The sequence below is a fragment of the Oxyura jamaicensis genome, chromosome 3 (genome assembly GCF_011077185.1).
Source record: "Oxyura jamaicensis isolate SHBP4307 breed ruddy duck chromosome 3, BPBGC_Ojam_1.0, whole genome shotgun sequence".
NCBI classification, from domain to species: Eukaryota; Metazoa; Chordata; class Aves; order Anseriformes; family Anatidae; genus Oxyura; species Oxyura jamaicensis.
The window spans coordinates 82,243,419-82,270,144 of NC_048895.1; the positions used below are offsets into that span (position 1 = coordinate 82,243,419).

At 38.4% G+C, this 26,726-nt stretch overlaps 1 protein-coding gene across 2 annotated transcripts in view; it reads left to right on the plus strand.

The window, feature by feature from the left end:
• Nucleotides 1–7,882: 7,882 nt before the first annotated feature.
• The window catches only part of CEP162 (centrosomal protein 162), a 41,378-nt gene continuing 22,534 nt past the window's right edge, over nucleotides 7,883–26,726 (plus strand). The window contains exons 1-9 of one of the 2 annotated variants that reach the window (XM_035321885.1): nucleotides 7,883–7,951; nucleotides 8,473–8,558; nucleotides 9,345–9,427; nucleotides 14,503–14,641; nucleotides 22,950–23,102; nucleotides 23,368–23,554; nucleotides 24,519–24,571; nucleotides 25,616–25,683; nucleotides 26,646–26,673. In XM_035321885.1, the coding sequence (XP_035177776.1) occupies nucleotides 9,365–9,427; nucleotides 14,503–14,641; nucleotides 22,950–23,102; nucleotides 23,368–23,554; nucleotides 24,519–24,571; nucleotides 25,616–25,683; nucleotides 26,646–26,673 (691 nt within the window). In that variant the 5' untranslated portion in view covers nucleotides 7,883–7,951; nucleotides 8,473–8,558; nucleotides 9,345–9,364. Of the gene's footprint in view, nucleotides 7,952–8,472; nucleotides 8,559–9,338; nucleotides 9,428–10,280; nucleotides 10,428–14,502; nucleotides 14,642–20,327; nucleotides 20,453–22,949; nucleotides 23,103–23,367; nucleotides 23,555–24,518; nucleotides 24,572–25,615; nucleotides 25,684–26,645; nucleotides 26,674–26,726 lie in introns of those variants that run through there. The other variant, XM_035321886.1, reaches the window with a different exon arrangement.

Consider the following 26,726-nt stretch of genomic DNA (forward strand, 5'->3'; position numbering starts at 1 on the left):
CAGCCATTTGGAATACAGGTGCATGACTGTGTTTTTGATGGAGTGTTGCTATTCTGGAGTGCTCCATCCAAAACACAATCCCACACATGTAATCCAAACTGCTGAAGATGAGTCAACCATCTTCCCATTGCCATGATAATTAGACATATTTTCATTCAAAGTTGCATAGTCTTTATTATTAGTTGCAGATGCCAAGCTTAAACGGTATTGTTGAATCTTAAAAGGCTTTAGCACCGGGCTATTTCATCTCTCAGCATGGAGGAAATGAACAAAAAGCCCAAGTTTATCTAAACTTAAATTAAATCAAATCAAATATTATTACACTGCGAGAAAGCAGTGACACCTAAATACTGTTATTATACATGTAAAAATTGTAGCTTAATATGCTATTAAGTAAACATAGCAGCTGAACAGAGAGGGTTTGTCAAAATTAAGGGATTCACATAACAGCAGCTTCCAGTCTTACTAATCCATGCAGGCCACACATCTAAATTTCTTTACTTTGAAAACATTTCAGTTTCTTATCACATTAAGAAAATGACCACTTCCCAAAAGCCTGAAACAACAAAAAACTTCACTAGGTTCTAAATCCTTAAGCTAGGTATTACTTTCAAGACAAATGCAGTTTTCACGGGTCTTAATATACACTGTCTGAACCTTGGGGCTGCTAGTGTTTATTTCTGGTACCTTAGGAGCTAATAGGTGATTAGTGGGATAGATATGGAGAGGAAGAGAAGACATGGGAAGGCAGGTGTCATGGGCCTTTGAGGCTAAGCTTTAAGGCCTATTGTAGTAGATCAACAGGCTGATCTCTTGGTGGCATTTTTGGTACTAGGTGGGTGGCAGACAGACGTCAGATGTACAGCTGCTGAAAATCTCTAAGTAATGACAGGTCATATCCCTACCTAATGCCCTCTTTACAAAAAATAAAATAAAATACAATAAAAAATCTGCCTGACTGTTTCAGGGTACTGAGGCTTTCCTTTCAGTAGAAACTATTTGTCTGGCTTCGGTTTTCTGTACACAGAAAACATACATGGAACATCAGTTTAGATTATCTTTATTTCCAGGTATGAAAAAAAATAAACTGAAAAGGAGGGCAAATGCTGACTCCAGAGAGGTTTCTTGGCCAGTTGAGTGCCAGATCCCTTTGTAGAGCCCTTTTAGCACAGGGCAACAGGAGCAGCAGGCTCTATGTTTGCTGTAGGTGAGGCATCTACCTCCAGACAAAACAACCCCAAGCAGTGCTGGGGATGCAACAGCAGTGGAGACGATCACGGGTCTCTTCAACTTCTCCATCCTTCGTCTCTGTGCTTCACTACAAACAGCGTGGGGCCAGGGTCGATGGCTTCGTGAGAGAGGGGATGACTAGTGAGACAGCTCCATTAAACTGACACGCACGCTCGCTCTGCACAGAGAACAGACTTGCAGCAGGCGCCCTTTTCTTCCCCGTGGATGCTGGTTAACACGTTGCAGGGTTTTTGCCATGTGAACCTAATTTCGGGGGGGGAAGGAGGTGTTACTCCTGCAGTGGCCAAAGGAAAAGGGGGTCCGGAAGCACTCATTGGCCTTTCCCATTCATCGGGGCAAAGAGCTCCCTACACATTCACTTTGTCTGCCCATGGACCAGGTGCTGGAGCAGAACTTTTTACTGGTAACAATTCCTTGCAAGGGTCTAATCTTGTCCCTTTAGCCTGTAAGACCCAATAACAAATTCCCTGTTCAGGAATGGAAGACTGAGCCTCAGAGCACAGCCTAAAGGAAAATAAAAAGGTGGAGCAGATTAATTTAGGATGAAATTATAATGAGAAAAAAGCTTGAGAAATAAGGTAATTGGAATAAGTTTTACACTCCGTCTCTCCTGTCCAAAAGTACACTTCTAGTCCACTGAAAATACCACAGAAACACCACAAAATCTCTTTGGTCCACAGGAATACTGTTTATAACAGACACAAAGTCAGGAAAACTGTGGAATGAATTATTGGCTAAAAAGTCAAAAAAAACTCCTGGCAAATAAATTAACATCCATTCCAAATTTTCTTTCTAAAAATGTAGGCTAGTATACAGCAAAGCAAGTGATCCAATAACAAAGTCATGTCCTTCCAAGGCAGAAGAGAATCTTGTCCAGTAACTCACTGCTTAATGAAGTTATTCCCTCAGTAGCATAATTACAGCAAGCCTTTTGCCAGAAACCAAAGTCCCGTAGACCCGCTAGATTCAATGGTAAATGCATCAAGCTGCAGTGCTTACAGTACAAAAAGCCACACAAGCGAGCTGAAATCCTCAGCCCAGTAGTGTGAAAGGCACTACGTATCCCGAGCTCTGATTACAGTGACATTCAGCCCTTTGAGATGTTTCCTTTGCAGTACTATGGGAATAGTAGAAAGAACAAACCCGATCCCACGGGCAATGCAATCGTGGCGCCTGCTTTTTTGTGGCCAGGCATGGACCGGCTGCCATGCTGTCAGTGCAGATGTGTCAGGGCAGAACCACCAGCACCAGGCTAGCATTAATTATCGTGCACATAAGCACCTGCCGCTGTGCTCCACGTCTGTTTGGGAAAGACAGACCTGCAGTTATGGGAGATATGTTTCAGGAAGCTAAAGGACAGGCTGGAGCGAGCATTCACAAAACACCATGCGCCTCAGTGCAGGCATTGCTGGTGCTGGCACACGTAGCTGCTGGTTTCAAGTAGGAAACAGTCCCGGCCTCTCATAGAGACAAATCTTAACACCATGGTTGCAAAAGGATTTCAAAAACACTTTGAGTGATCTTCCTGAGAAGATGCACAAAGCTTTCTTTCTGTCTGTTCATTTCAGCAGACTCTGGCCTGAAATAACCATCCTGCACTGAAAGCAGGAAAAATAAGTTCCTTGGCCAAGTGGGTGTTCCAGGTTCCCACCACTCTAATAACAGATCATTTCTAAATCAACCCCCAAAAACCTGAAGACCTCCCAGTGGCACTCAACACAACTGTTTGATCATTATTCGGCCAGTAGAATAAAATACAATGTTATTGCTAGCTGGGTGTTGGTCAGAAATCTACTCCGGTAGTCAGAAGGCTGCCTTACTTTCAAAGGAAAATTAAATTGCAAACCTTTCACTTAAGATTTCGTCCTGTTTCTGTACTGACAAATGTGATTGCACTTGCCATGCTGAACCTTTTCGGACACTTATTTGCAGAGAAATGATGTTCCCCTAAATAAGCTCTTTAAGATAAACACATATGCATGTGCTGTTTATTATACTTTAAAAATACAAAAATACAAAAATACAAAAAAAAATAAAAAAAAAAGTTGAGCGCAGACAAAACTTTTCAAACTGCATTTGGAGAGTGACCTAAGATGTGGGAAAGTTGTCTATTGCTTATGTTATTTTTTTCACCCACTTTTGAGTGCTTTGAGGCTACATTTCCCCTGAGTTATGACAGATATTGCCACCCACCTTAGTTCTTCCTGCCTCTGCCCTAACAGAACCTCTTTGTTGTTTTATCTAATCAGATTCAGAGGCCCTGCTAGAGTTGGCTCTTTCAGACTGTTCAAAGCGGTTATATTTCTTATTTCCCAGGCTTCAGAAGAACTAAAAATAACCAAGTGAAAACCTGAAATGCAAAGCTAACATTCTTGCCAGTGTGAAGAAGATATGTTGGCAGAATTAACAAGAGATTCTACAGGTCTGAATAATTTTAATAAATGAGCACACTTAAGTTTTCCTTGCTGAGTTTTTGGAGCTTAATCCTAATTGCTAAGCCACTAAGAATTTTTTGTAAAAATATTTACCTTAATTTTTTTCTGAACCAAAGATATGTGGTGTGGCTTCATGCAAAAAGAAAAATTTATTATAGCTTTCTGTATACAAAGCAGAATATTCAAGACAAATGAGGGTTTGCAGTTCAAATAACTTTGGGGTGAAAGTTTTGTTTTCCCTGCCCTGTGGAAAGTAAGTCTTAGATGTGCCAAGCACTAAGGACTCTCACTGGCAAAGAAGGATGTGCAAAAAGCATAGGATGGGATTGTAAGGCTTGTTCAAATGCACTAGGGTTGGTCAAATCTATCATGTTTGTATCTGTCTTTACACAGTAAGGTTCCTAGGATCTGTCAAAAGTGAAAGCTCTTAATAGAAGGGATCTTGCTCCATGGGCTGGATTACGTAGTGTAGCAACATTTCCACAAAAGTTTGGAGAGGATCAGGAAACATTAGAAAAAGCAATGTGAGGTGCTTAACTTCTAAGTTAAGTGAGTGAGAAGCAGCTGTAATTACTGACTGCAAACATTCATCCTCTTGAAGGAACTTTTAACTGCTTCTATTTGCTGGCAGTAGCACAATTTTCTCCATGATGGAGAAAGGTTTACTCCTGCAGCTAGTTATTACAGAAACTTTGTGCTCCCCCTGTTGCAGAGGAACGGAGACATTGGCAGGACAGGGCGCAGCATTAAGGCAATTCAGCATTTACATAAACGAGGCAAAGGGAGGATTCATTTTCAAAAAATCTAAGAAACAGTGCCGTAGATCGTGCCTGCAAACTTATAGAAACCTTGAAATGACCAGCAACGTGACAGCCTAGCTTCCAACTTGCAGCTCAGTTCGAGGGACGCAAGTACAAAGCAGAAATAAGGTTAGTGAATGGTTTAAGCTGCTGGAGCAATTTAAAACACTACACAGTTTATTTCTCAGCTTATGGAGAAACTGCATGACGGAAAAGACCTGGGGGGTGAGATGCTAAGCTGAGTGCAGGCTAGCTACTGTAACACAGTCCACCGTAAATCTGGCCCTTGGGATTTGAGGACTATGGTTAATCAGCAATGGAGCAATGTCAGATCTGCAGTGACACAAAAGTGAAAGCATTAAAAATTATCTTTTAATCTGAAATTTTAGTTAGGTGAACTATTTTCTAACTAATCCTAACTTAAGAATGCTATTTTTTTTTCTCAAGAAAAATACAGTTCCACATAGGAGAACATAAAAACATAGAATAACATAATTCTTCTGTTTTCTATGAAACTATTAAGGACGGCTCTTTTTTATCTGATGCATATAGTGGAAAGGATTTTTATTGCACAGTTGTGTAAGGAAGTATTATCACAGTGGGCATGAACAGAGAATGCAGTTTAAAGAAACTTCTTAATTCACCACTGTTTGTTTGCTTTTCATTCAGTATGAAACTGTTAACCTTTTAAAAAACATAACCAAGAATATGGCTAAATATTTATTATCATAATCTCGTATTTCACATATTTGCAAGTTCAGTACTGAAATACTATCTAATGCAATGCCTCAGCCAAAGTGGATGTGGCAGACGTTTTGCTTCCTTTTTATTTGATGTCTGTTTCCTCATTGACATTTATGGATGATATGAATCTGAAATAAGACATGCAAAAACAAAAGTATGGATATTTTATCTCTTTTAATTTTACCATTAATAATTTGAAGTCATTATACTAATATGTAAAGCCTTCCATTTTAGCAATCTGAAGTAAAAATGTCTAAGTGTACACATGCCACATTTAAAAGAGAAACCATTGACTACGGCGGCAAAATCTGATTCCACACAAGTCAACAAAGGCCTCCCACCAATGTCAGCAGAGCCAGAATTTTACCTTATAATTTGGGGCTCTATCCAGCAGGATGTATTTCAGAATTTGTGACCACACTTCAGCTTTATTAGCATCACCACGCTAATGGCCAAGTTCCTGGCTGAAATTCATGGCTATCCCTGCTCTCAGTTTTTTAAGCTTCACTGTTAAGAGCTTTACAGAAAACTGCTCCAACTGGATGGCATTAGAAGGAAATGAAAATCTTTTAAGTGGCTATTGTGCATGTCACTTGAATGCACTGGATGACATTTCAACACTAGGCAATGCCTCCTCTCCACAACAGTCATCAAGAGTGGTTTGGTTTTTTTCCCCCCCATATGGGCACTGAGGTTTCCAACAGCATTGATCCCTCTGCACATTTTTCTATACTTTGTACAAGCCTCTTTGAACATACTTCTGCAAACAGAAAGGCTTCAATGTGCAACAGTTTTTTAGCAGCTTGCAGGACGACTGAGCCCTTGATGTGATTATTTGATTATATATGAAGTAACTCTCATGATCGATGAATGATGTCGCGGCTATCACTTTGAAGTTAATAGCAAAATTTGCACTGGCTTAAATGTGAACAGGATCAAGGCGCGCAGCATCAGACTGACGTATCTTAATTAATTCCCATATTTCTCTTTAAATGCTCATGCCTCACTCCATGCCTCTTCATGACATATGAGAGAAAAGAGCAAATGCTGGAAACTGATGTTTTCACCAGCATTAGGCTGTCATGCCTAAGAAATCGTTCCAGTGTATTAGTTTATATGGGCATCCTGTCCTTGATCAGCTCCCACGTTTCCCATAGACAGCGGCAGAAGTTGCACACAAAGACAATGACCCACACTTTGCAAATGGAAATCCAATACTCCATCTGCAGACAAAAGGCCTGATTGAAAGTGCTGCAGCACCTTCAGCAGAGTAATTTCTACTGACTTCAATGGAAAATGCACAGCCCATATTTCTTTGCTTCTTTGAATATAAACTATAATTTATACTTGGATAAAACAATCTGGGACGTATAAAGGCCATATTGGAAGCACAGTCTTTATCTCTCAAACTAACAGGAAATGAGAGACAGTAATAGAATTTTAACTAGTTTCTCACTTGCAATGAGTACCCAATGCTGGCTGAAGAAAACTTCCTTTCAAAATCTTTTCATTCCGAGTCTGCTCAGCAGAGGATCCAAATGCGAGTGTGTGTGTGTGAACAATGTTCATTTGTATTCTTAAGTGAGCTTGCTTTATTTTGCCATTTACTAAATGCTGGCGTAAGAATTCCTAAAGCAACGTGACTCTCACAACAAACAGAACTGACAGACCCTGGCTGGAGAGCATATGCAGGCACAGACTGCAATTGTTCTGTGGTTATTTGAGAGACAGTGGTCAGGGGAACAGGGGTCATTAATTCCTCTGCATATTTTAAACACTTCCAGAGATGTGCTAGAACGCATTAGAAGCGCAGCAGCCAGCATCTAAAGCAGAAACACGAGAAAAACTTCAGGAGGGGATTTTGGGGTAAGAGCCAGGAGGGATGCTTTGGGTTTGACCTTTGTGTTAGGGAAAGCGATGTACTTCCTACTCCTTTCGCCTTGCGTTGGGGAGGCTGAAGGAGCACACCCTTCCGGAATTTTAGGGCATCGGTGAACGTGCAGAGTCCGAAGGGGCCTAGGAGGGGCGCGGAGTCCCAGCCCCGACCCCACGAAGGGCACCGCCGGGCTTATGGGATGCACCGAAGGGCGTCTCCAGACACCCCCGGGCTGGGGGCACGGCTTCTGCTTGCAGGTGCGAACATCTGCCCCGAGCCCTTCTGCGAGCAGGCACAAAGCTGCTCCTCACCGAGGACCCGCCACAGCCGGCGCACGCAAAAACTGAGCCCCGCTTTAATTTGGGGGGAGAAAAAAGGGGGAAAAAAAAAAAAAAAAGACGGCACAGAAGGGACGGCAGGCTGCCGGCTCTGGGAACGGAGAGCCGCGGCGGGGAGCAGCACAGGTGCGCGGGCAGCCGCTGCGCTATCCTGCCGTGACCCCTCATGGTGGAAGCGGTCAGCGCCGCCCGCGCCTTCCTCCCCTCCCTCCTCCTCCTCCTCCTCCTCCTCCCCTCCGTCCCGCCCCGCCGCGCGTCACGTGACCCTCGCCACGCCCGTAATGGCGGCCGGGTGCCGCCTCCCCTCCTCTCCCCGCCCCCGCTCCCGGCGGGCCGTACGGTGGCCGGCACGGTTGCCAGGGCAACCGCGGCCAAGCGCGGGCGGCCTAGGCCTAGGCCTCGGCTCCTGCTGCCCTCCCGAGCCTTCCCCGCGCCTTGGTGCCCTGCTCCGCGCCCCAGCGCGTACCCCTGCAAGGGGCTGCCCCGGCTGTGGTCTCACAGTCTCCAGCTTTAAAGGTATGACGGTAAAGTATATGCGCCAAGGGTTGCGAGCGTGTGTATTCCGTTGTGCGAATCGCCTGCCGTGTTGTCCTTTTGAAAAACAAACTTGGACGTCGTTAGCTTTCAGAGCTGCAGTTCTAAGGGTGACATAAGTACAGACATACGGAAAGAACCGATTTGCTTCTCTGGCAAAACAAATTAATTATACTCCAATCGTTTAAGTACTTGGCATTAACAGTTTAACAGTAAACCGTTAAAGCACCCAGCGTTTGCTGTGCCCTTTGATGTAAAAATATAAAAGGATAATGGACTGTGTGTGTCGTGAGAGGTTACGTTCTTAATCTTCTTACCACCTTTTCAGAGATATTGTCCAAGTGCTTACGTAAGGATATCTTATTTAATTCCAAGTCTGGGCAGCCTGCTATATAACTGTTTTGTGCTGATTTTATTTTATTTTCATTTTATTTTTTTCATTTTATTTTCATTTTATTTTCATTTTTTATTTTTTTATTTTTTAACCTCCAAAGCCAAAGTGTCGGGTGGTCTGCGGATGAATAAGGAGTGAAAGCAGGAAGCAGTTGTCACCACTCACCTGTCAAAACCCATTTAGCAGGTAGGGAACAGTCCTGTATACTGAGAGGGCTCCATTTGAGAAAAGTTTTATTTAATGGTAAAGTCATTTCTGTGAGTGTTTTGTCCTTTTATGTTTATGTAGCACTTCTCAGCCTGGAGGATGCTAGAGTAGTTTAATACTGCAATGTGTATGCAGATTTGAAGGTAGCCATATGTGTTGGGCATTGTGATATGCAAAAGCTTTGTAGCATTCTGAGTGTGGGACATATTTTATACCTGAGAACTCAACAAAGGCTTTTGGGAATGGGAGGAGGGCAAGTGCTTTTGGTTTTGTGTTTCGGGGTAGATCAAACTGAATGTCATCCTCTAATCTTGAAGGCTTTCATGAATTTGTTATTTACTGAGTCCTAAACACAACAAAGACTATGAAGCAAAACTTACAATGCCAGATGTATCTATTTTTAGAGAAGAAACACAGAAATGAATTAAAAGCCCTTAAAAGGGATGGGGAGTATTAATGCTGTGGATTCTTGGTTTATCATTGACAGAAAGGTGGTGAAGAGACTTATCATTTCTTTATCCCTCACAATGTAAATGCTGAAGCTGAAGTTCTGGAAATTATTATTTTTATTATATGGAACCTGAGCAATGCAAAAAAGTTTGCATTGACGTTCTCATTCAGTTAATAATGTAGATTTGGGTTGGGAGGGGAGAAATCTGACATCTATCTAGAGATTTTCTTGCTTATAGCCCCGTGAAAGCATCAAATCTCTAGGCTACCTCTAATTTTAGAATGCTTGTAATTAACTTTATTCTTATTGTTTAGAAGGTAACATCCAGTTGCAGATGATGGCTCATCGATTTTCAAAAGAAGAACTAGATGAGCAGTTTGAAGAGTTTCTGAAGGAGGTATGTCTCAGAGCAAGGTCACATCCACTTTCTCCATTAAAACATGGAAGAAAAATTGAGTATGAAATAGAAGATGCAGCTGTGCTTCTGTCATATGATTCATCTAGCTGTTTTATGAGTGGGTCCTTGCAATGTCATAGCAGCTCCCTTGCTAAACTGAATTCATACTACTCTGCTGTACTGAAATCAAGAGAAGAGTTTGGTGATTAAATATGATTATTTTGTCACTGCTAGGTTATATCTTTAGAATAGGGGCAATGAGATCAAAACCTGCTGTATGTAGCTGCAAGGTGCATTTGAAGGATGTCCTTGTTTTTCTGTGTAATGCCTAATTTCATTGAACTATATTTAAACGCTCTCGTTTTAATTGTAACAAAATTAAATATGTTGTAGTGATTGGAAAATCATAGTTTGAATCTTTTTTATTGCTCATGGTGCTTGATGTTTCTGCATATAGGCAAAATCTTGTACATCTGTGGGTTATGACTTCAGCTAGCAATTATTGGCCATGGTCAAAATGTCGTAACTTGGTGTATTTTTTTCGTTGGATAGAGCTTTGGAATTTCAGAGTTTGCTTTCTGGTCTGTCAGACCCACATTGTGGTAAGCCTAAGATACAAATACCACCCATGTAAGGCCTTTACTGGATGCTACAGAAGTACGTAAGTGTAGCTAGTGATTGCAGATAATTTTCTTGGGGTCTTTGTTGTAAGAAATGAATGCTTAAAGTGTGGGTTTTGTACAATGTAATTACTTGTGAGAAGCTTTATAGAAGCTAGCACCTAAACTTTCACTTTCTACTGTGTAGTGGACAACTGTAGTAATAGGAGGCTTCTTTTTCATGGAGATTTCAGCTTTTCCAAGTCCCTATTTCTGCCTTGACCATCGTGCCGCTGCTTTTATAAACACAATGTAGATGTTACTTAATTGAGCAATACAAAATTGAGAGAATAGAAAACCAATATGCCATCTGGATATTAAGATTCACAAAGATCTTAAAGGTAAATTTTGGCCTTTAATTTTGTGATGCAATTGACTTTCTTGAATTCCCTGGAGTTATTAATCTAAGTAAAAATAGAAAAGTAGGATTTGTGTTTCTGTCAAAAATGCTTCTTCTATTGTTATGAAGGCCGCTGCTCTGGGGAGGATAAGAGATTTATTTCTTTATATTTATTTTGTGCATCTGACAAAAGCCTGTGTATGACCACTTCTCATATTTTATTCTTCATTCACATGTTCTTTTTGCTCTTCAGTTATTGTCCACGTTGAGAACAGTTGAGTTAGAGTAGTTCAATACAGCTAGTTTGTTGTATATTTTCTAAGTGGCATTTGGCACGTTTCAGAGAAAGCAACTTTTAACAGCTCATATCTTAAACTTTTTTATCGTTTCAAACTAGAACTGTTTTTAAGCAAGCTTAAACACTTTAATACTGTCCATCCAGTCATTAGAAATATGTTTTTTTTTTTTATGTTTTTCTATCTAGTTACAGACCCAAATAACGACATCATCTATGCTGTTGCTTTATATGCGTGCATCTTCCATTCTGTTCTTCCCTTTGCTATTGATTTTTTTCATAAAAAGTGGGCAGCCTTTTAGTGTTTGAAAGATGAGAAACTGATGTGCTCCATTGTTTGAAACACATGGCTGCGTAGGTGATGTTTGTGTTGAGAGTATTAAGCAGGAGGAAGGGGTTGGAAAAGTTCCTTAGTAGTTGGAGGAAGACTTGCTATTGTTTAAGCAAATGTTTCAGGGAAGAAAGGGAGCAGGATGTTTTTCCCTTGTAAGTAACTCTTGCTTGTAGTTAGTGAAACTGCTTTTATTTGTGGATGATTGTATGCATGCCTGAGATGAAAACAAAAAGTTAAAAGAAAGATCATGGATACAATTGAATGATGGAGGTCTAGTTATGTGAATTAAATTAAAGAAATCCTTTGACATATGCAGTGAACTTCAGAAACTGTCAGCGAAGTGGATTTGCTAGGCTTCTGTCATTACACAGAAGGAAACAGAAATATGCAGTAACAGTTACTGCATACAGGATTGGCCTTTTAATAATTGCTCTGCCTGATAATACTTACTCCAATCTACTTGTTTGTAGATACATAGAGTATGAAGGCTGAAGAGAATTATGGATTCAACAAGTTGTTCTCCTCCGTAATTCTTCTCTTCCTCCTGCATTGTCTATGTCTCAGTGATCCTTCCCCTCGACTTCCACCAGCTTCAGTGTACTTCCCCTACTGTCAGTTTAATTTCCTTTAAGTATCACCTGTCATATTGGTATAGCTCATGAGTTTTCTGTGTTGGCTGTCCCGATGTTCCCTTGGGACATGCTATGCAAATTCTTTTTTATACACAGTGCTTCTGTTATTTGCATTTTTTGTGATACTTCAAGCAAAGCAAAGTGAGAAAAAAAGCTATTATCTGCTTCTAGACTTCTAGGTTGTTTTTTGTTCTACATAATATTCATTTGCAGCTGAGAAGGAAGACTGGAAAGGTTATGTCATCTTAATTAGCAAATCTGTAGAGTAACACAGAATAGTAATATTTCACATTAAACCATGTGAAATGTTTTGAAAAAAGCATGTTTTATTTTTTATTAAAAGATCAAATATATTAAGACGTTATATTTGGAGTAGCCTTATTTTCTTGAAAAAGAGATTTATTTCACAAAATAATTAGGGCAGCTGTTCATGAAAGTGTTTTGGATCCAATCCTGCATTTGCTTATTTACTTTCTTAAATTCCTTCACCTCTATAGGAGATGGTGATTGTGTGACGTAGTGGTCCTGTCCTAGGTCTTAAAAATGACTTTGCTTGTATTCAAATTGAGAGTAAACAACCTTTTGTTGTTGTCTCTGTAACTGAAAGGTTGAGAGGCTCTTTTGTAGGGGTTAGGAAGAAATTGGTACCACTTCCTGGTAGTGAAAATCCATTACCAGTCCAAAAATTTGATTATATATATATTTCTTTTAGCAAACAAACAAGAAAAATCTAAGTTTCACTGTTGAGGCCATTGACCTGTTGGAAAAACACTTGCATTTTTCTGTCAGTATTTCTTCTCCCAGCTGCTGCAACTTTACTGCCTGCAGTTGACAAGATGGCTGGACATAGAAAGTTTCCAGAACTTGAGAGCAACATCTGGGAGTTTCAGTTTCTTTAGTTACAATGCTCTAAGGAGTGCGAGCATCACTGAAGCACTCTGCAGAGTAGACGATGCTGTTAGTCGTAAAAGAAACAGCAAGTGACAACAAAGCCTGCATCGAGCACCTGTCAGTACTTGCAGCCAGACCTTTGGGGACAATGGCACTAGTACTTGTTAGAGACTAGTGTAAGGAAGTTGTTATTTATAGGACATTTATTAAAAATGTAAGACACTTTTGTTCTACGTCAAAGAACCAACATAAAGAACTTGCAGTCCATCCTGTTGTCTAACAGTTCCATAATTTACAGAAATTGTTTTTACTGAAGTGCAAGACTTGGACTACTTAAACTGCAACAGGCATATAGTTTTTTAAGGTGAAATTGTAATCTCTGAAGATGTTACTGGTCAGAGATATTAGTAAGATTTATTTATTTATTTATTTATTCTTAAATGGTGCTTTGGGATGATTGGTGTTTTATGAATGTTCCTGATAGGCGTGTATAAATTGAAGCGTTAGATATCAAGTAAATGTAGCCTTTTATGGCAATGCTTTTTACACAGTCAGAGTCAGGCAGTGGACTACAGAGGAACGTTTTAATAAAACATCCTGTTGCATTTTACATATTAAGCATGCACAATCCTACTGCTTCTAGTATTCTGTTTGTACTGTCACGTTTTCTTATTTGTGACAAGTATAAAACTGAAGCTTTTGAAATCTTCCTGTATGATGCATTCCATATGTGAATTCTTTGCATCCTATGTTTCACGGCTTTTGCTAACTCTATTACTTTGTTTTTTAAGTCATTTTAGGACAATTGATTTCAAAAACCAGGGCTTAAAAAAAAAAAAAAAAAAAAAAAGGATAAAAATAAACAGTATTCCACACCCCTTAACCCTGTGCTTACTGAATTTAAGCACAGGGACTATGTAACATGGGCTTGCAGTGCCCTTGCTTGATTCTTTTAATCCAAGAGGGAGCCTCTTTGGTGGTGGTAGTGTAGGTAGAGAACACAGGATTCTGCCAAGGAAGGAGAAAGACTGGAAATGTCAGGTTTCCTGTATAGTTCTTAACTGTTATTAAGTTATATTTCCTACATGAATATATTTCCTTGTTCAGTGTCTGGACGGCTAACTGGGGCTCTCATACTGCCATAAGCCACAGAGAGCTGTATTGAAAGAGATTTTCTTTAACAAGTTGTATCGCTTAAGAAAAGTGCTGTTGTCTTATGAAGGGTTTGTAGGTCTTTTCCCATTGCTGTTTAGTAACTAAATTCCTAGGATATTGTAGCCTTTTCCTCCCCACTGAATTAAGCCATCAGTCAAATCAGTATCGATAACTAAAAAAAAATACATGCCAGTGCTTAAGTCAGGTAGAAAGGTATTTGGCGTTTCTGTTCATGTCGATGAATACAAAGTACAAAGTGAATTTCTGAAATCTGTTTTTCTGGGAGCTAGAAAGTTGCTTGTGAAGGTTCACTTTTAGAATATTGATAATGTTGCTCGTGTAAAAAGCCTGGCCAAGCAAAACAGTTTCTATGTTTTTTTTTTTTTTTCCTTTTTTTTTTTTTTTTTTCTTGTAATCTTTAGGGATGTAGGCAGGATTTTGTCTGGTCGTTATAAGTTGTAACTAATTGAAAAAAGAGCTGATTATACTGTTCTTTTGAACATATACTCTACGTAGCAGTTAACTTGTAATACTTCGAAGTTCTGGCAGTGGAGTTACAATATAACCTGCAGTATTGCTCCATATGAATATAGTTATTGTCTGTTACTCATTCTTTTCATGCATATACAAAAAAAGCAGATGGGGGGAGTAAAGACAGACATCTGAACTCAGAACTTCAAGAAATGAGTGGCTGAAATACAGTTAAAAAAGTTAAACAGTTAATGAGAAAGTAAAAGCTGTCTTTAATCTTGTATGGGATTTGATTCAGTCTCTTTCAGATGATTCACTTGGAAATTCAAAAAAAAAGTCCAGCATTCTTGAGACGTTGGGACAGCCTAGGAAAAAAGAAACGAAGAAAAAGGATTCAGTGCCATGGTGGATAACTGAGGAAGATTCAGATGACGGTGGTAAATAATGTTGTTCTGCAGTTTTTTGGCCACAGGGTGTCAGGCTAGTTCTTTCCCTTCATGCAGGCTTGGTTTCCGTTGATGTCAATGTAACTCAAGTACTTTAGAACATTATAATGCAAGTATGCAAAGGATAAAGCTCAAATGTAATTGTATTTTTTAAGAGAGATCATATTCAAGCTGTGAGCAAGTTCTCTAATGTTTTTTTTTATGTAGCTTTCAAGTTACTAAAACTTGTAAAGAGTAAATATAGAGAGTAAGGTAATTAGAAAATGTAACTTATTAATTCTACTGAAATATTTGTAGTTATGTTTTGTAACCAACCTGTTCTTGTACTGATGGTTTAACAACAGCAGCTGATTCAAAAATGTCTGTTGTCAGTATTTCCCTTGCTATAAACATGGCTCAAGGAGAAAAGGGCTGTGATAACACAGTCACTAGTTCAGTATTTACTAAGTCATGTAGTTATGGAGGGAAATGTATTATATGAAAGCTTTCCACCTCTGGATTTCCATTCCTTCATTGTTTTCCTATTTGGTAGCAAACCCTAGGGGTAGTTAGTTTCCACAGGGTGATCGTCTCTTGTTCTTGTAATAATCAGTGCCCTCTTATTTTGATGATTTGTGTAGCTTGTAACGGAGCTTAACAGAAAATCCCAGAAATCAGGTTTTCATATGACGAAGTGAAGGTACTACTGGTAGTCTCTGATTTTAAGAATATCTCTGTCCTGTTAGTGTTGTTATAGTTCATGTCAAATCTTAGTCAGAAATTGTGCCGTTTAGGCACAGGCTTTAAAGGATGTTGTCTGGACTCACGTGTCCTTGGCTTTTAAGATGTTGCTGGAGAACTCCAATGGATATGAGAAAACTCCTATCAGGCACTGCAGGTAGTTATGAAATATTATGATTTCCTTACTGCTTGTCAAAAAACTCCTGAAGAACAGTGTGGGCATAGTACGAGAAGTAAGCAGTTAGCATGACCTCATTGCCTGTTTTTTTTCAATGAAAATTTTCAGGGATCTTTAGAAGTTCGTCATTCTTCCATGATTTTTCTGAGATGCTTGAGTCAACCCATAAAGCGCTTTGCTGCTTCTCATGCTACTTCAACCAGAAATACTGGCATAGGTACCTAAAGGGCAGGCTAATTAGAACTTTTGGAGGACAGTTCTTATATGAGTTAAGTGTGAAGCAGAACCAGAAGTAATGTGATGGTGTCAAGTTGTTCCTGTCCAGAACAATTCAACGCTTTTTATTTTTTAAGCTAAGAATATCTTCTGAGCCCTGCAGTTTAATGAGAGGAAAAGCTGCTAGAACTGAAACGTGTTTGATCTTCAGTTTGTTGACATATGAAATATAAATAATTTTCTAGTAAATTTGTTAAGGTCTTGTATTGGGTTTATGTGGCCAGGTTTTGGTAGCAGGGGGGCTGCAGGGGTGGCCTCTATGAGAAGCACCCAGCAGCTGCCCCATGTCAGAGCAGATCCAGCTCCAAAAGGGACCTTCCTCTGGCCAGAGCTGAGCCAGGGAGTGACACCGGTTGGGCCTCTGGGAGAGCAGATTTAAGGAAAGGGGGGAAAATACAACTTCTGTGCAACAACAGTTGGGAGAAAGGAGTGAGAAAGTGGGAGACAACCAGCCCTGCATCCCCCAAGGTCAGTGCAGCAGGAGGTTCTCCAGGCATGCAGCAGAAGTTCCCCTGCAGCCTGTGGAGAGGCCCCTGGTGGAGCAGGCTGTCCCCCTGCAGCCCATGGGTCCCACAGGGAGCAGATCTCCATGCTGCAGCCTGTGGAGAGGAGCCCACGTGGGAGCAGGGGACAAGAGGAATAATAAAGGAGCAGTGGAAACAAAGTGCTAGGGACTGACCACAGTCCCCATTCCCTGCCCTCCTGCGCTGCCTGGGGGGAGGAGATAGAAGAGGGTGGATGGGAAGAAGGTGTTTTTAGTTTGTTTTTAGTTTCTCACTTCTCTAGCTTGTTAGTAGTAGGCAATAAATTATATTAATCTCCCTGTTCTGAGTCTGTTTTGCTGTTAACTGATGAATTTTGACGATAATTGCTGTGATCTCCTTGTCCTTATCTCAACCCTTGCGCCTTTTCCATCGTATTTTCTCCCACTTTTCCTTGGAGGAGGGAAAGTGAGAGGGTGGTTGTGGTGGAGCTTAGCTGCCCATCAGGGTAAAAGCATCACAGATATCTTAAAACAAACTTATCTTTTAATGTGAAAATATGTAGAAGGTAAATCTACCCAGTTTTGCAAGCATGGAATCAATTCACCCACAAAAGAAGCGAGACTGTTCATATTCATACTCTTCCTGAGGGACTGATATGCTTCTAGAACTGCTCCTGTTTTTTTTTTTCTGTTCTCTGTCTCTGTGTTGCATGCTTCTGTGCTTCCATCAAATACAATCTTGCTAGGTCTAATATTCTTCAGTAGATGTGTGTTATGTATTATGTTGCTCTCGTGTATTAATAACGGATGAAGGCGCAGCAGCATTGCAACATAAGTTACTGCAAGGGATGAAATGAGGAGAAGAAGGTGATCTAGTTTTGTAGCTTTTTGTAAGGTTATTAAATGTGCCGTAAATAACAAAATAATTGTCCTGCTGAAGGAATAGTAATATTGCTGATGACAACAAATACGGAAGTAAGCAGAGTTTAACTTCTGAGAAGTGTAAATTTAGCATTTTTTAAAACTTTGTGCAGATCCTTGTGAATTCTCATAAGCTTGAACCTCCACATTGGTTTGCAGATAAGACTCTTATTGACAGGCTGTCAGGTAGTATAATTATTATTCTCAGAGTGTTTTGTTATCGTGAATTAACATTAAGTAAATGTACAAATCGCACCTCCATCCCCAGTGCAGCATTACAAATACGTGAGCTAGCTCCATATGAGTTGATGTGTTTGAGTGGCACCATGAAGAGAGATTGTGATATTAATGAGGTGCAAAGTCTGGCTAATTAGCTTGAGCTATGCACCAGGATGATAAATGATTTCCAGTTTGGGGTTTTCATTTTGAGCTGCTTTAGTATCTATACAATGCTTTCCTGAAAGACATGAGACAGGTGACTGGAGGACTATATATTTATGCATGTATTTGTTGTCTGTTTTTTTTTTTTCCAAGGCGTCTCATTGCCAAAGTGTTGGGAAGTAGGTAGCAATTCCCACTAATGACCTCTTTTCACTTGGTTTTCTAGGCTAATGGTAAACAGTGTAAACTACTTCTGTTCTTTTGGCTAAGCATAGTAAAGTACATTTTAAAATAACTCTGCTTATTATTCTAGGCACGTTTGAACTTTGTTCTTCAGCTTTAAACTTAAATGTGTAAATTATGATTCAAGATACGGTCTTCCATATTTGACAGGTTAAAGACATATCTCTAGCTAATATGATGTCTACTTGTTCTTGCCATTTAAATGATAAAGAGAAATTGGGTTATAATAACTCCTGTCCTGTCTTGCTTGCCTGTCTGTTTTTGCTGTTTGTCTTACTTTTCAAGATTTTCAAACCAGATTTGTTAAAGTGAGAAAAGAGAAGAAAAGGATGGAAAGCCATGCTGAAGTAGTGGAAAATAGTGAAAAACAGATTCCACATTCAGATTTCCAGTCTGGTATTCGATTAAATATGTTTTGTTCAGTTTATTCAATATCAGCCTTATATTACTAGCACATCTCCTGTAGAAAATCCTTTGTAGTAGTCCATTTGACCATAGTTTTCTCATGAAAGCAAGCTGCCACTTAATTTGTTTGTCATTTCCAAAAGAAACTAACAAGTGTGTGAACTTCTGCTTAATTGTTGTTATGTCATTGATCACCTAGTGATGTAGACAGACAGTATTGAATGTAAGCAAATGGGGGAGGAAAATAACCTTGAAAGTCATAACAAAGATCAGTATAGTTAGTAACAGAAAATATCTCTGTATTTCCTACTCAAGAAATATTAATATTCAGTGTTCTATTTGTTGAAGCTGAAAAACTCCACTCGGATAAGTGTTATATGCATTTCCTATTGATAGTATTTTCCCTCTGCTTTGCATGCTGCCTCTGAAATGGAAATAGTGCAGTTGGTATCGTAATGACAAATTAGGTTATTTAATCTACGGGATTATTTTAGTCAATTTAATTTCAGATTCATCCGTATGTGAAGTAACTGTTAATGATACCTGAGAAGAAACTCCAAAGAATAATTAAGAGCTATCATTGTTGCTCTATGAAACGCTTTTGTGTAAAGTGCAGTAGCAATTAACTTGATATATATACTAGGTTAAATATTGCTTTGGTGTTGAATTCAAACAAATTCAATAATATTTTGGAGAGCCATGACAAAGAAATATTTGGCAGTTGATCCTGTTTGTGACTCTGTAGTCTATAGATCATTTTCCTTATGGTAGATTTCTAGAGTATATGTCCTGTTTTCATAAGCCTCCTTTGTGCAAAATAGCTATAAAGCATCTCGGTCTGGGATATAAACATTAAAACTGACTGTCTAAAATTAGGCTTAGCATTTGAAATGTGAGTTATAGGAGCAGTTTGACAGTTATGTCAAATTACTGTTTTAAAAGGCACAGGTGTTTGCATTATTTACAACTGAAGGCATGCAGTCAACATTTTTGGTGTTTCTGTAGGTGTGGGAGAATGAAGGTAGAGAAGTAATGCCTCATTACTGGTCTCAGCCATCAGTCAAGGGAATAAAGGACCCATATATTGTATCAGGAAGGGTTTTAGAGCTTTTTCTTTTGACTTTAGCCTGCACCTGTCATACATTTATCTTCCTTTAATCATCCTGCATATTTCTGAGTTCTACAAGCTTCTGGTCAGATCTCTCTATAGTCCTCCTGTCTGTAGACAGGTCTTGGATGCTTGACCAGGCAGCTTTTGCTCTCTCGTGTGTCAAGGTAAATTTGAAAGATCTGTAACTAAGAATTTTCTCTGAATTAGCCAGTTCAGGAGCACCCTACCACCCCTACAAAGCACATACACAAACACATGTGCTTGATGGTTTGGACAAGTCTCATGCAGTGTATCTGTCTAGTCTAGGGTAATATAAAGTGTATAGTTTGACTATCACGTAAGTCTCTTATGAGAGCACAGTTTTCAGCAATGGTACTGTTATCTAAAACTTAATTAGTGGTAAAGTGAACAGGTGTTTGGCTTTATTGGCCACAAAGCAAGGCCTCACAGTGGTTTAAACAGGCAATATGCAGTTCTTGTAACTGCCAGTGATAAAGGCAGTCGCAATTCACATCTTGCCTACCTATGTGTTTCTGCTTTTCTTTGAACTGATCTAGATGCTTTCTTTCAAAATGTATAGTACAAAACTTCTTTTATTGTTGAAATAGTTTTCTTAGTTTTCTTTTTCTTTGTTTTCAGTTAATGTATACATTGAGCAAAAATAGAACAATGTATTTGAGTGCAAGGTGTATATGGAGTAAGAACTAATTAGTAATTTTTCTTTTAACAATGAAAGAGGAAAATAGTTTCAGAATTCTTAAGTACTAACTTGTTAGTTTTTATTTATAGCTGCAAAATTTTAGATACTTTAACAAGAAAATGAATGACATTATTTTTTCAGAATTGGCAATCTGAATACTCACACCTTATTTTTCTCTTTATTCCCTGTCCACTGGAAATTAAAACTCGTAAATGTTTGTGTACACCTTAAAGTAGTTCCCCCTAAACCTTCTTCCAGTGCGTCTCGGAGCAAGGCTTTGTCTAAATTCAAAATGCTGGAAAAGTTTCATAAGGACAAGAAAGATTCATACTTAAACAAAGAAGAAGGAAGCATCACTTCTGACAGTCCAGACAATTTGGAGGGTAACAAAATTACAGTGTTTTATACGATATCAAAAAGAAAATTGCTCAATTCTGTAAGTCGTGGTCATATTACAAATAACAGAAGTGTTTGTCATCATATCTAGGTTTGAGCCCTGTGTATTTATGTTCTTAAAGTTTTCTCTGCAAGTGTGATAAAATGTTTTTCTAAGTGAAATTCAGGTTCTTACTTTAATTTATTTTAAGGGGCAGTACTTTAAAGAATAATATGTATCATGAGTCTTGCAATATATTGCAAGAATTAACAGTGCAAGGCTACGGGTAGTAAAATGAAACTGCTGCTTAAGAAATCATTTTCACAAGAAATAAAAGTGCCCCCCATCACTCTTGCAAGTCCCTCAGAAATCAGTAGGACTATTCAAACAGTCAGAAAACACAGTGAAAACATAAACTTTGAAAACTATCCAAGTTGATGTTGGTTTTTCTAAGTTTGATAGGTTTTATCTGTTTCTCTGTGTAGGGCTAGTAAAAAGATGTTCTTGCCTTCAGCAGCAACAGTAGTATCCCCTTGTAATCTGGTGCACGTATCTGGGAATTGGGAGTGGCTGAGTTATAAACCTCAGTGGCTGTAAAATAGTATTTGATTTTCAGATTATAGATGGAAAATGCTTTTTGAAAAGCTCAGGTCTAGTTTGAACTGGAAAATTACTCGAATATATCAGTTTACAAAAAACTGATGAAAACTTTGAGAGCAATGCAAGTCTGTCAGTTTATTGAGCTTGAGATAATTAAAACGAAATTAAGGAAAATGGTTTATTATTATTATGTTTCATTAAAAGTTGAGGTTTCAGCTAATCTAAAGCTATGCAAAAAATTTGTGATCCAGCTGAAAGCTGACTCCCATTTGCTGTCTTGATAGCTAGAACAAAGTGCCCATCTTGGTAAATCACTTTAAATTACTGCATTTAGTTATCAGAAAAATTGACTGTTCGTGTTTTTTAGCTTCTGTACAGCACAATGAGTTTTTCATTTTATAGTTTTCAGTGTAGTAGCAAACAGGTTTCATTTTATGGGTAGTAACTGTGAAAGGTGTCTCCAACATCTATTTGTAGCACACAAGGTAAGTCAGAGCTCTGTATCAGGGAGCTGTAACCAAAGTTAGGTACAGGAATGGAAGTCATTTGCAAGATGGAAAATCATGTGTATCTACCCTCCCAATAAAATATGTAAGGGGACTTTATCATTGCAACTTAAGGAAAATACTAAACTGCTACTTAACAAGAACGCTCTTAAAATCAGACTGCATGTGCTAAGGGCTGGCCATTAGGGAAAGGAAAGGTGTTCAGACTTCTTTTTTCCCCGCTTTTTCTCTCCTTCCTCCCCTCTTTGCCTCACTCTGGTATATTTTCAGTATTGAAGAGAGGGGGTCCTCCATTGTCACGATACAGGCAAGTGTAGCGTTTCTTTAAAGGAACTTGGTTGGACTTGTATATTACAAGGACAGAGTAACAGCCTAGAGCTGACGTGCTTGATCAGCACGTGGGAGACAGGTTTAATGTTCTTGGTGTGAAGGGTTGTTGAGGTATGCATCTCCTGCAATCCCCTGCCAGCAGGAAATGAGCTTTTGTCAGTGTCTTCACCCCTCCTGGTATGTCCAGTACAAACACACAGCTACACTCTAAATGTCCTTTGGCCAGACAGAATAAATTCTGAGTTTATTTTGCTGGCTGGAGATTCATTTTGGAAAAGACAGGCATGGTAACAATCCAAGCCTAAAAGTGGATGTTGCAGGGGGAAGCAGAAGGGACTTGGTACAGCTTGTTTAAGTAGTAATTTACTGCAATATTTGGCTTTTGGTTTTCGGTAAGGAAGTAGATACAGCAGCGTTCTGTTTGAGAACAGAACGCACACATAATGTTAGTGCAGTGATGTTGAACCCTCGCAACAATTAAGTTACAGTAAGGAGAGAAACTGCATAGTGCAGTTGCAAAAACACAGAATGGAAGAACTGTGTGTTTGTCAGCCACCTCCAAGTTTGGTTACTTTTTTTTCCCCCCCTAAAGCGCTTAATTTGCAACAAATGAAATGTAGCTGTTAAGCCAATGTCGACAGATTTTAGAAGTCTGGTGCTTCCTCTGGGATAGTTAATCAAACATAATTAATACACTTCCAACAAGGAGGTGTTAGTTTCTCTGTTCTTTTTTTTTTTTAAAAAAAAAAAAAAAAGTTCTCCAATTGTTCTCCATGAGTAGTGTTACAGGAAGTCAGTAACAGTTGTTACATTTATCCCATGCTGAACTTTAGGCTTGGGCACAAATAAGTAGGATGGGAAGAAAATGTGTATAATAGGCCAGTTAACTCTAATTAAACAAAGTTTACATATCATAACAGAAACAGAAGTTAGAAAAACACGATTTTTAAGATTGTAGATCTTTGCAGTTGCAACAAAATCAAAAAAAAAAAAGGTGGTTCTGGAACACGACTGAAGTGTCATACAAACAGCTTCTAGGTGATAGTAATATTGCAACTTCCTTCCTAGGAATGCTTCGATCAAGTGGAAGCATTGTCAAAATACAGAACACTTTGCAGCTGATGGGAGGAACTGATGAGAATATGCACGCAGAAAAGATGCCTCTTCAGACAAGTAATGGATTCGCTGTCTCCTTAAGTAGAGACAGCCTGGAGACAAATGGTGAGAACTGAGTGCAACCACTTCATGAAGTTAGCTAGATCTAAACCTAAATTATTATTACAAAATTTTCTCTAAATAAATTGAAAGTTGGGATTCTTCACTTGTCAGCTGAAGCTTATGCCTTGAAAGCTCCTTATATTAATTTGTGATAATTTGATACTGTTAATATTTAATGTCTGTATACAGTTGTGGTTAACTGTTACAACTATTATGCGTAGTCATACAGTGCCAACACAATTAGTTTATTCTGTTTTCTCAAATCTAGATTCAGTGGTAGCTTCTGGGCCTAATCAAAGTATCACAGGAGTTGGATTGGATACCCTGGAAGAACAAGAAGAAAAAGAGATCTTTTTTGCCAAACTCGAACAGGAAGCTTCATCAACTATTGATTATTCAAGATTAAATAAAGAGCTGGATTCCAATGATTCTGTAATACTAGCACCGTTTGTTCGGTAATTTAGAGGGAAGAAAAGTTGCAGACCATACTAGTGGGTACATATGACCTGGGCATCTGAATACTACATTTGGGTATCAGTGAGACAAGATCCTATATGTTTTTCTGGGTGTGGGTGGGCTTTTTTGTTGTTGTTGTTGTTGTTTTGTTTTGTTTTTTGTTTTTAAGACAAAGACAAGTGAGTTTAATAAATTAAGAAGTCAGGCAAGAGCATGTCTTGGTGATGAATGAACATAGGTACATCATGTTTGTACAACACAATAGTTACAAGTTGATTTGATGTTCTTAATTGTAAGGTGTAACTAAATGACAAGAGTTAACAACTGATAATAACTAGGTAGTAGACCAAAAATATTCTGTGTCCCCTTGGGATGAATATGGAGGAAAGATAGACTAGGGAAATCCATTTATAATCAGTAATGTGAAAACAAGTTCAATTATCTGTGAGAATAATGGAGGAATGGGCAGTTCAGTCTGTGTTCATTAAAAATGTTAAGTGTAAACATCCATTGTGAAAACAGCTGGAGAGTCAGAGTTCTGGAGAGTTTTAAGCAAGAACAATAAGTACTGGGAAAGGGGAAAGAGGTGACTTTTTTGTTTTGTTTTGTTAAAGCAGAATGAAAAGGTCAGAACAGGGAGCAAACCTGATGATAAATTTTTGTGTGAGAATCTGGTGTAGATGTTGGAGGAAATGCAGAAAGGTGATTTTAAGAGTTAGATTGAGAATTTGAAGTATGGAGATATACATATATGATGGAATGGAAATAAATATGATAAACATACATATTTATTTTAATAGCTACTGACATTTTCCTGCCTTTCTTACCTATGATTTGATATGATGAAGAAATTCAGGTTTCTGGTACTTCTTACCACTAGCAATAAATGTGAAGTTTTATGAGTTAAAAAATATATTTATTTACTCTCCAAGAAGAGAGTAAAATTTTCATTTTGTTTCTCAGAAATGAAGAAAGTAGAAAAGGAGAAGAGGAAGCCGCACATGAAGAGAAATCTGGTAATACTATCTAAGCTGTTAAGCTGTTCGTTTGAAAATTCTTTTTTTTTTTTTTTTTTTTTAACTGTGCATATGCTATGAATTGCAATGACCTCATTAAGGAATAACAGAAATAAATTTGTGGATTAGTGCTCGTGTTCAGATGCAAAGTCTTCAGAAGACTTCATAGCAGGGCATCAGAGAATGCCTTGTGCTTTTTATTTTGATTTAGATTTTTACTCTGTTGTGACCAAAACCTATGAGACAGGAGAAAAAAAAAAAAAAAAAAAGGTAAAAAAGAGGAAAAAAGGGGGAAAAATAAATCTGCCTATCAAAAACTGACCAAAAAATAAAAGACCCTGATCTTGAAATACCTCTTAACGTTTGAGTTACTCCAGTGTTTCAAGTGTCATCTTCTGTATTTTTGTTTTGTCTTTTCCTGCCTGAGCTTGATCTCTGTAATTTGCAGTATTACTCTTACCTGATCTTTTTTTTCCAAATTTCCATGCTATACTCCTTCCATACTTGTCTTTCTGTATTGCATTTCATTTATCTTCTTTATTTCACTCTTCATTACTAATATATGATAAAGATTTAGCTGAAGTTTTGAGGGATACTGAGCTTGAATTTCCCAAATTTCCAAATTTGAACATATTTGTAAATCACAGGAAGTCTCATCAGAAGTATGATTGATAAATAGATTGTAGGAGATTGTGGTAGGTGTCGCAGAAATATTATAGCAACTTTGTAGCTTTGCATCATTTCACCCTAAAGTGAGGGAAAGTGATTAAATAAAAAAGGTAAATTCAAGTAGGCCACAAGGTGACAGAGTTAATTTACATCTGTCATACAACAAACTTCATTTGTATTGGGAGATATTACGTGTGACTTTTACTGTAGCTTTTGTACTACACACAGTATCAAAAACTTTCTGTTTTTGTGGAACAAGTAATAATGGCAGTAGCTGTTCTTAGCTGAGAGATTGGGGCAGAGGAAATAGCTTTTCCCATACTGGTTTATCTTTCCTGAATATTGCATTTGTTTGATGTTTATTTTACTCTTCAGGCAGCTACAGTGAAGATTTTGAAGAAGAAACAGATGCTAATCCTGGCTTTAAAGCTGAAGGAAATCAGGTAAATCAAAATATGATGTCAGGAGTGAAAGTGCTTAAGACAAATATAACTTAGCAAATGTTTATATTCCTTTCATGAACTCTAAAATCTCTGCAATGTATAACTGTGAATATACTAAACCCTTGTATTATATGTACAGTCTGAAAGAATACAATGATCCTAGGACTATATTGTTTTATTGAGGATACACACTTCACTGTGATGTATCACTAAGCATTAAGTTCTTCACAGGGTTGCCTGCCTGTTCCTCCTTTGGATTAAGAACTGTGGAAGAGTGCAGAAATTATGAGCTCTGCTTAGGGCCTCAGCCTCAGGACAGATAGTGATTAATTTCTTCCTTGGAGCTATTAAAGTGGTGTCAATGCTAGCAGGTGACACAGACCAAAAGAAGCAGATCTGTATGGAGAAGCAGTTTGGACAGAGAACACAAGATCTACACAGCTTTGGGAATATTGCTATCAACCTGCTTCATCAGGTCTTTTGAGGTGGAGCATGTGTGGCTGGATCACACCAGGTGCATTCCTGGAGCATGCCTTCTGTTTGGATTTTTAGGAAAGGAGTCTATAGAGCACTGTGTTCATGTGTTCATCTATAGTAGGTAATTTGTAGTTTGTTTAATATATTGGAGTAGTATTTCTAATAAACATTTGAAAAGAACAAATAAAATGGAACTATAACATACATACTGCTAGATTATTTTGTTTTCTGTAATAAGTAGAAGACTACCAGGAAGGTGTAAAAATCTTATTTCTTTTATGCAGAATGTCATTTAATTCCCAGTCACTTACAAAAGGGTTCTTAAGGTACAGGGTGTTGAAAGAGGAGAGTTTTAGAAAAGTGCACATGCTTGGAACACTAAGAACTGCTTTAGTTCTTAGGTTTTGGGCCAGCTTTTAAAGTTTGTGCAGATTTTTTTTCCTGAAATTCAGCAAGTAATATTTTTATTTGTTTATTTTTCACAGGAACCAAACACTGGCATGCTGGCTAAAGGTAAAGTACAAAATTTCATCAGTACAACAATCTTAAATGTACCTTTTTGATAC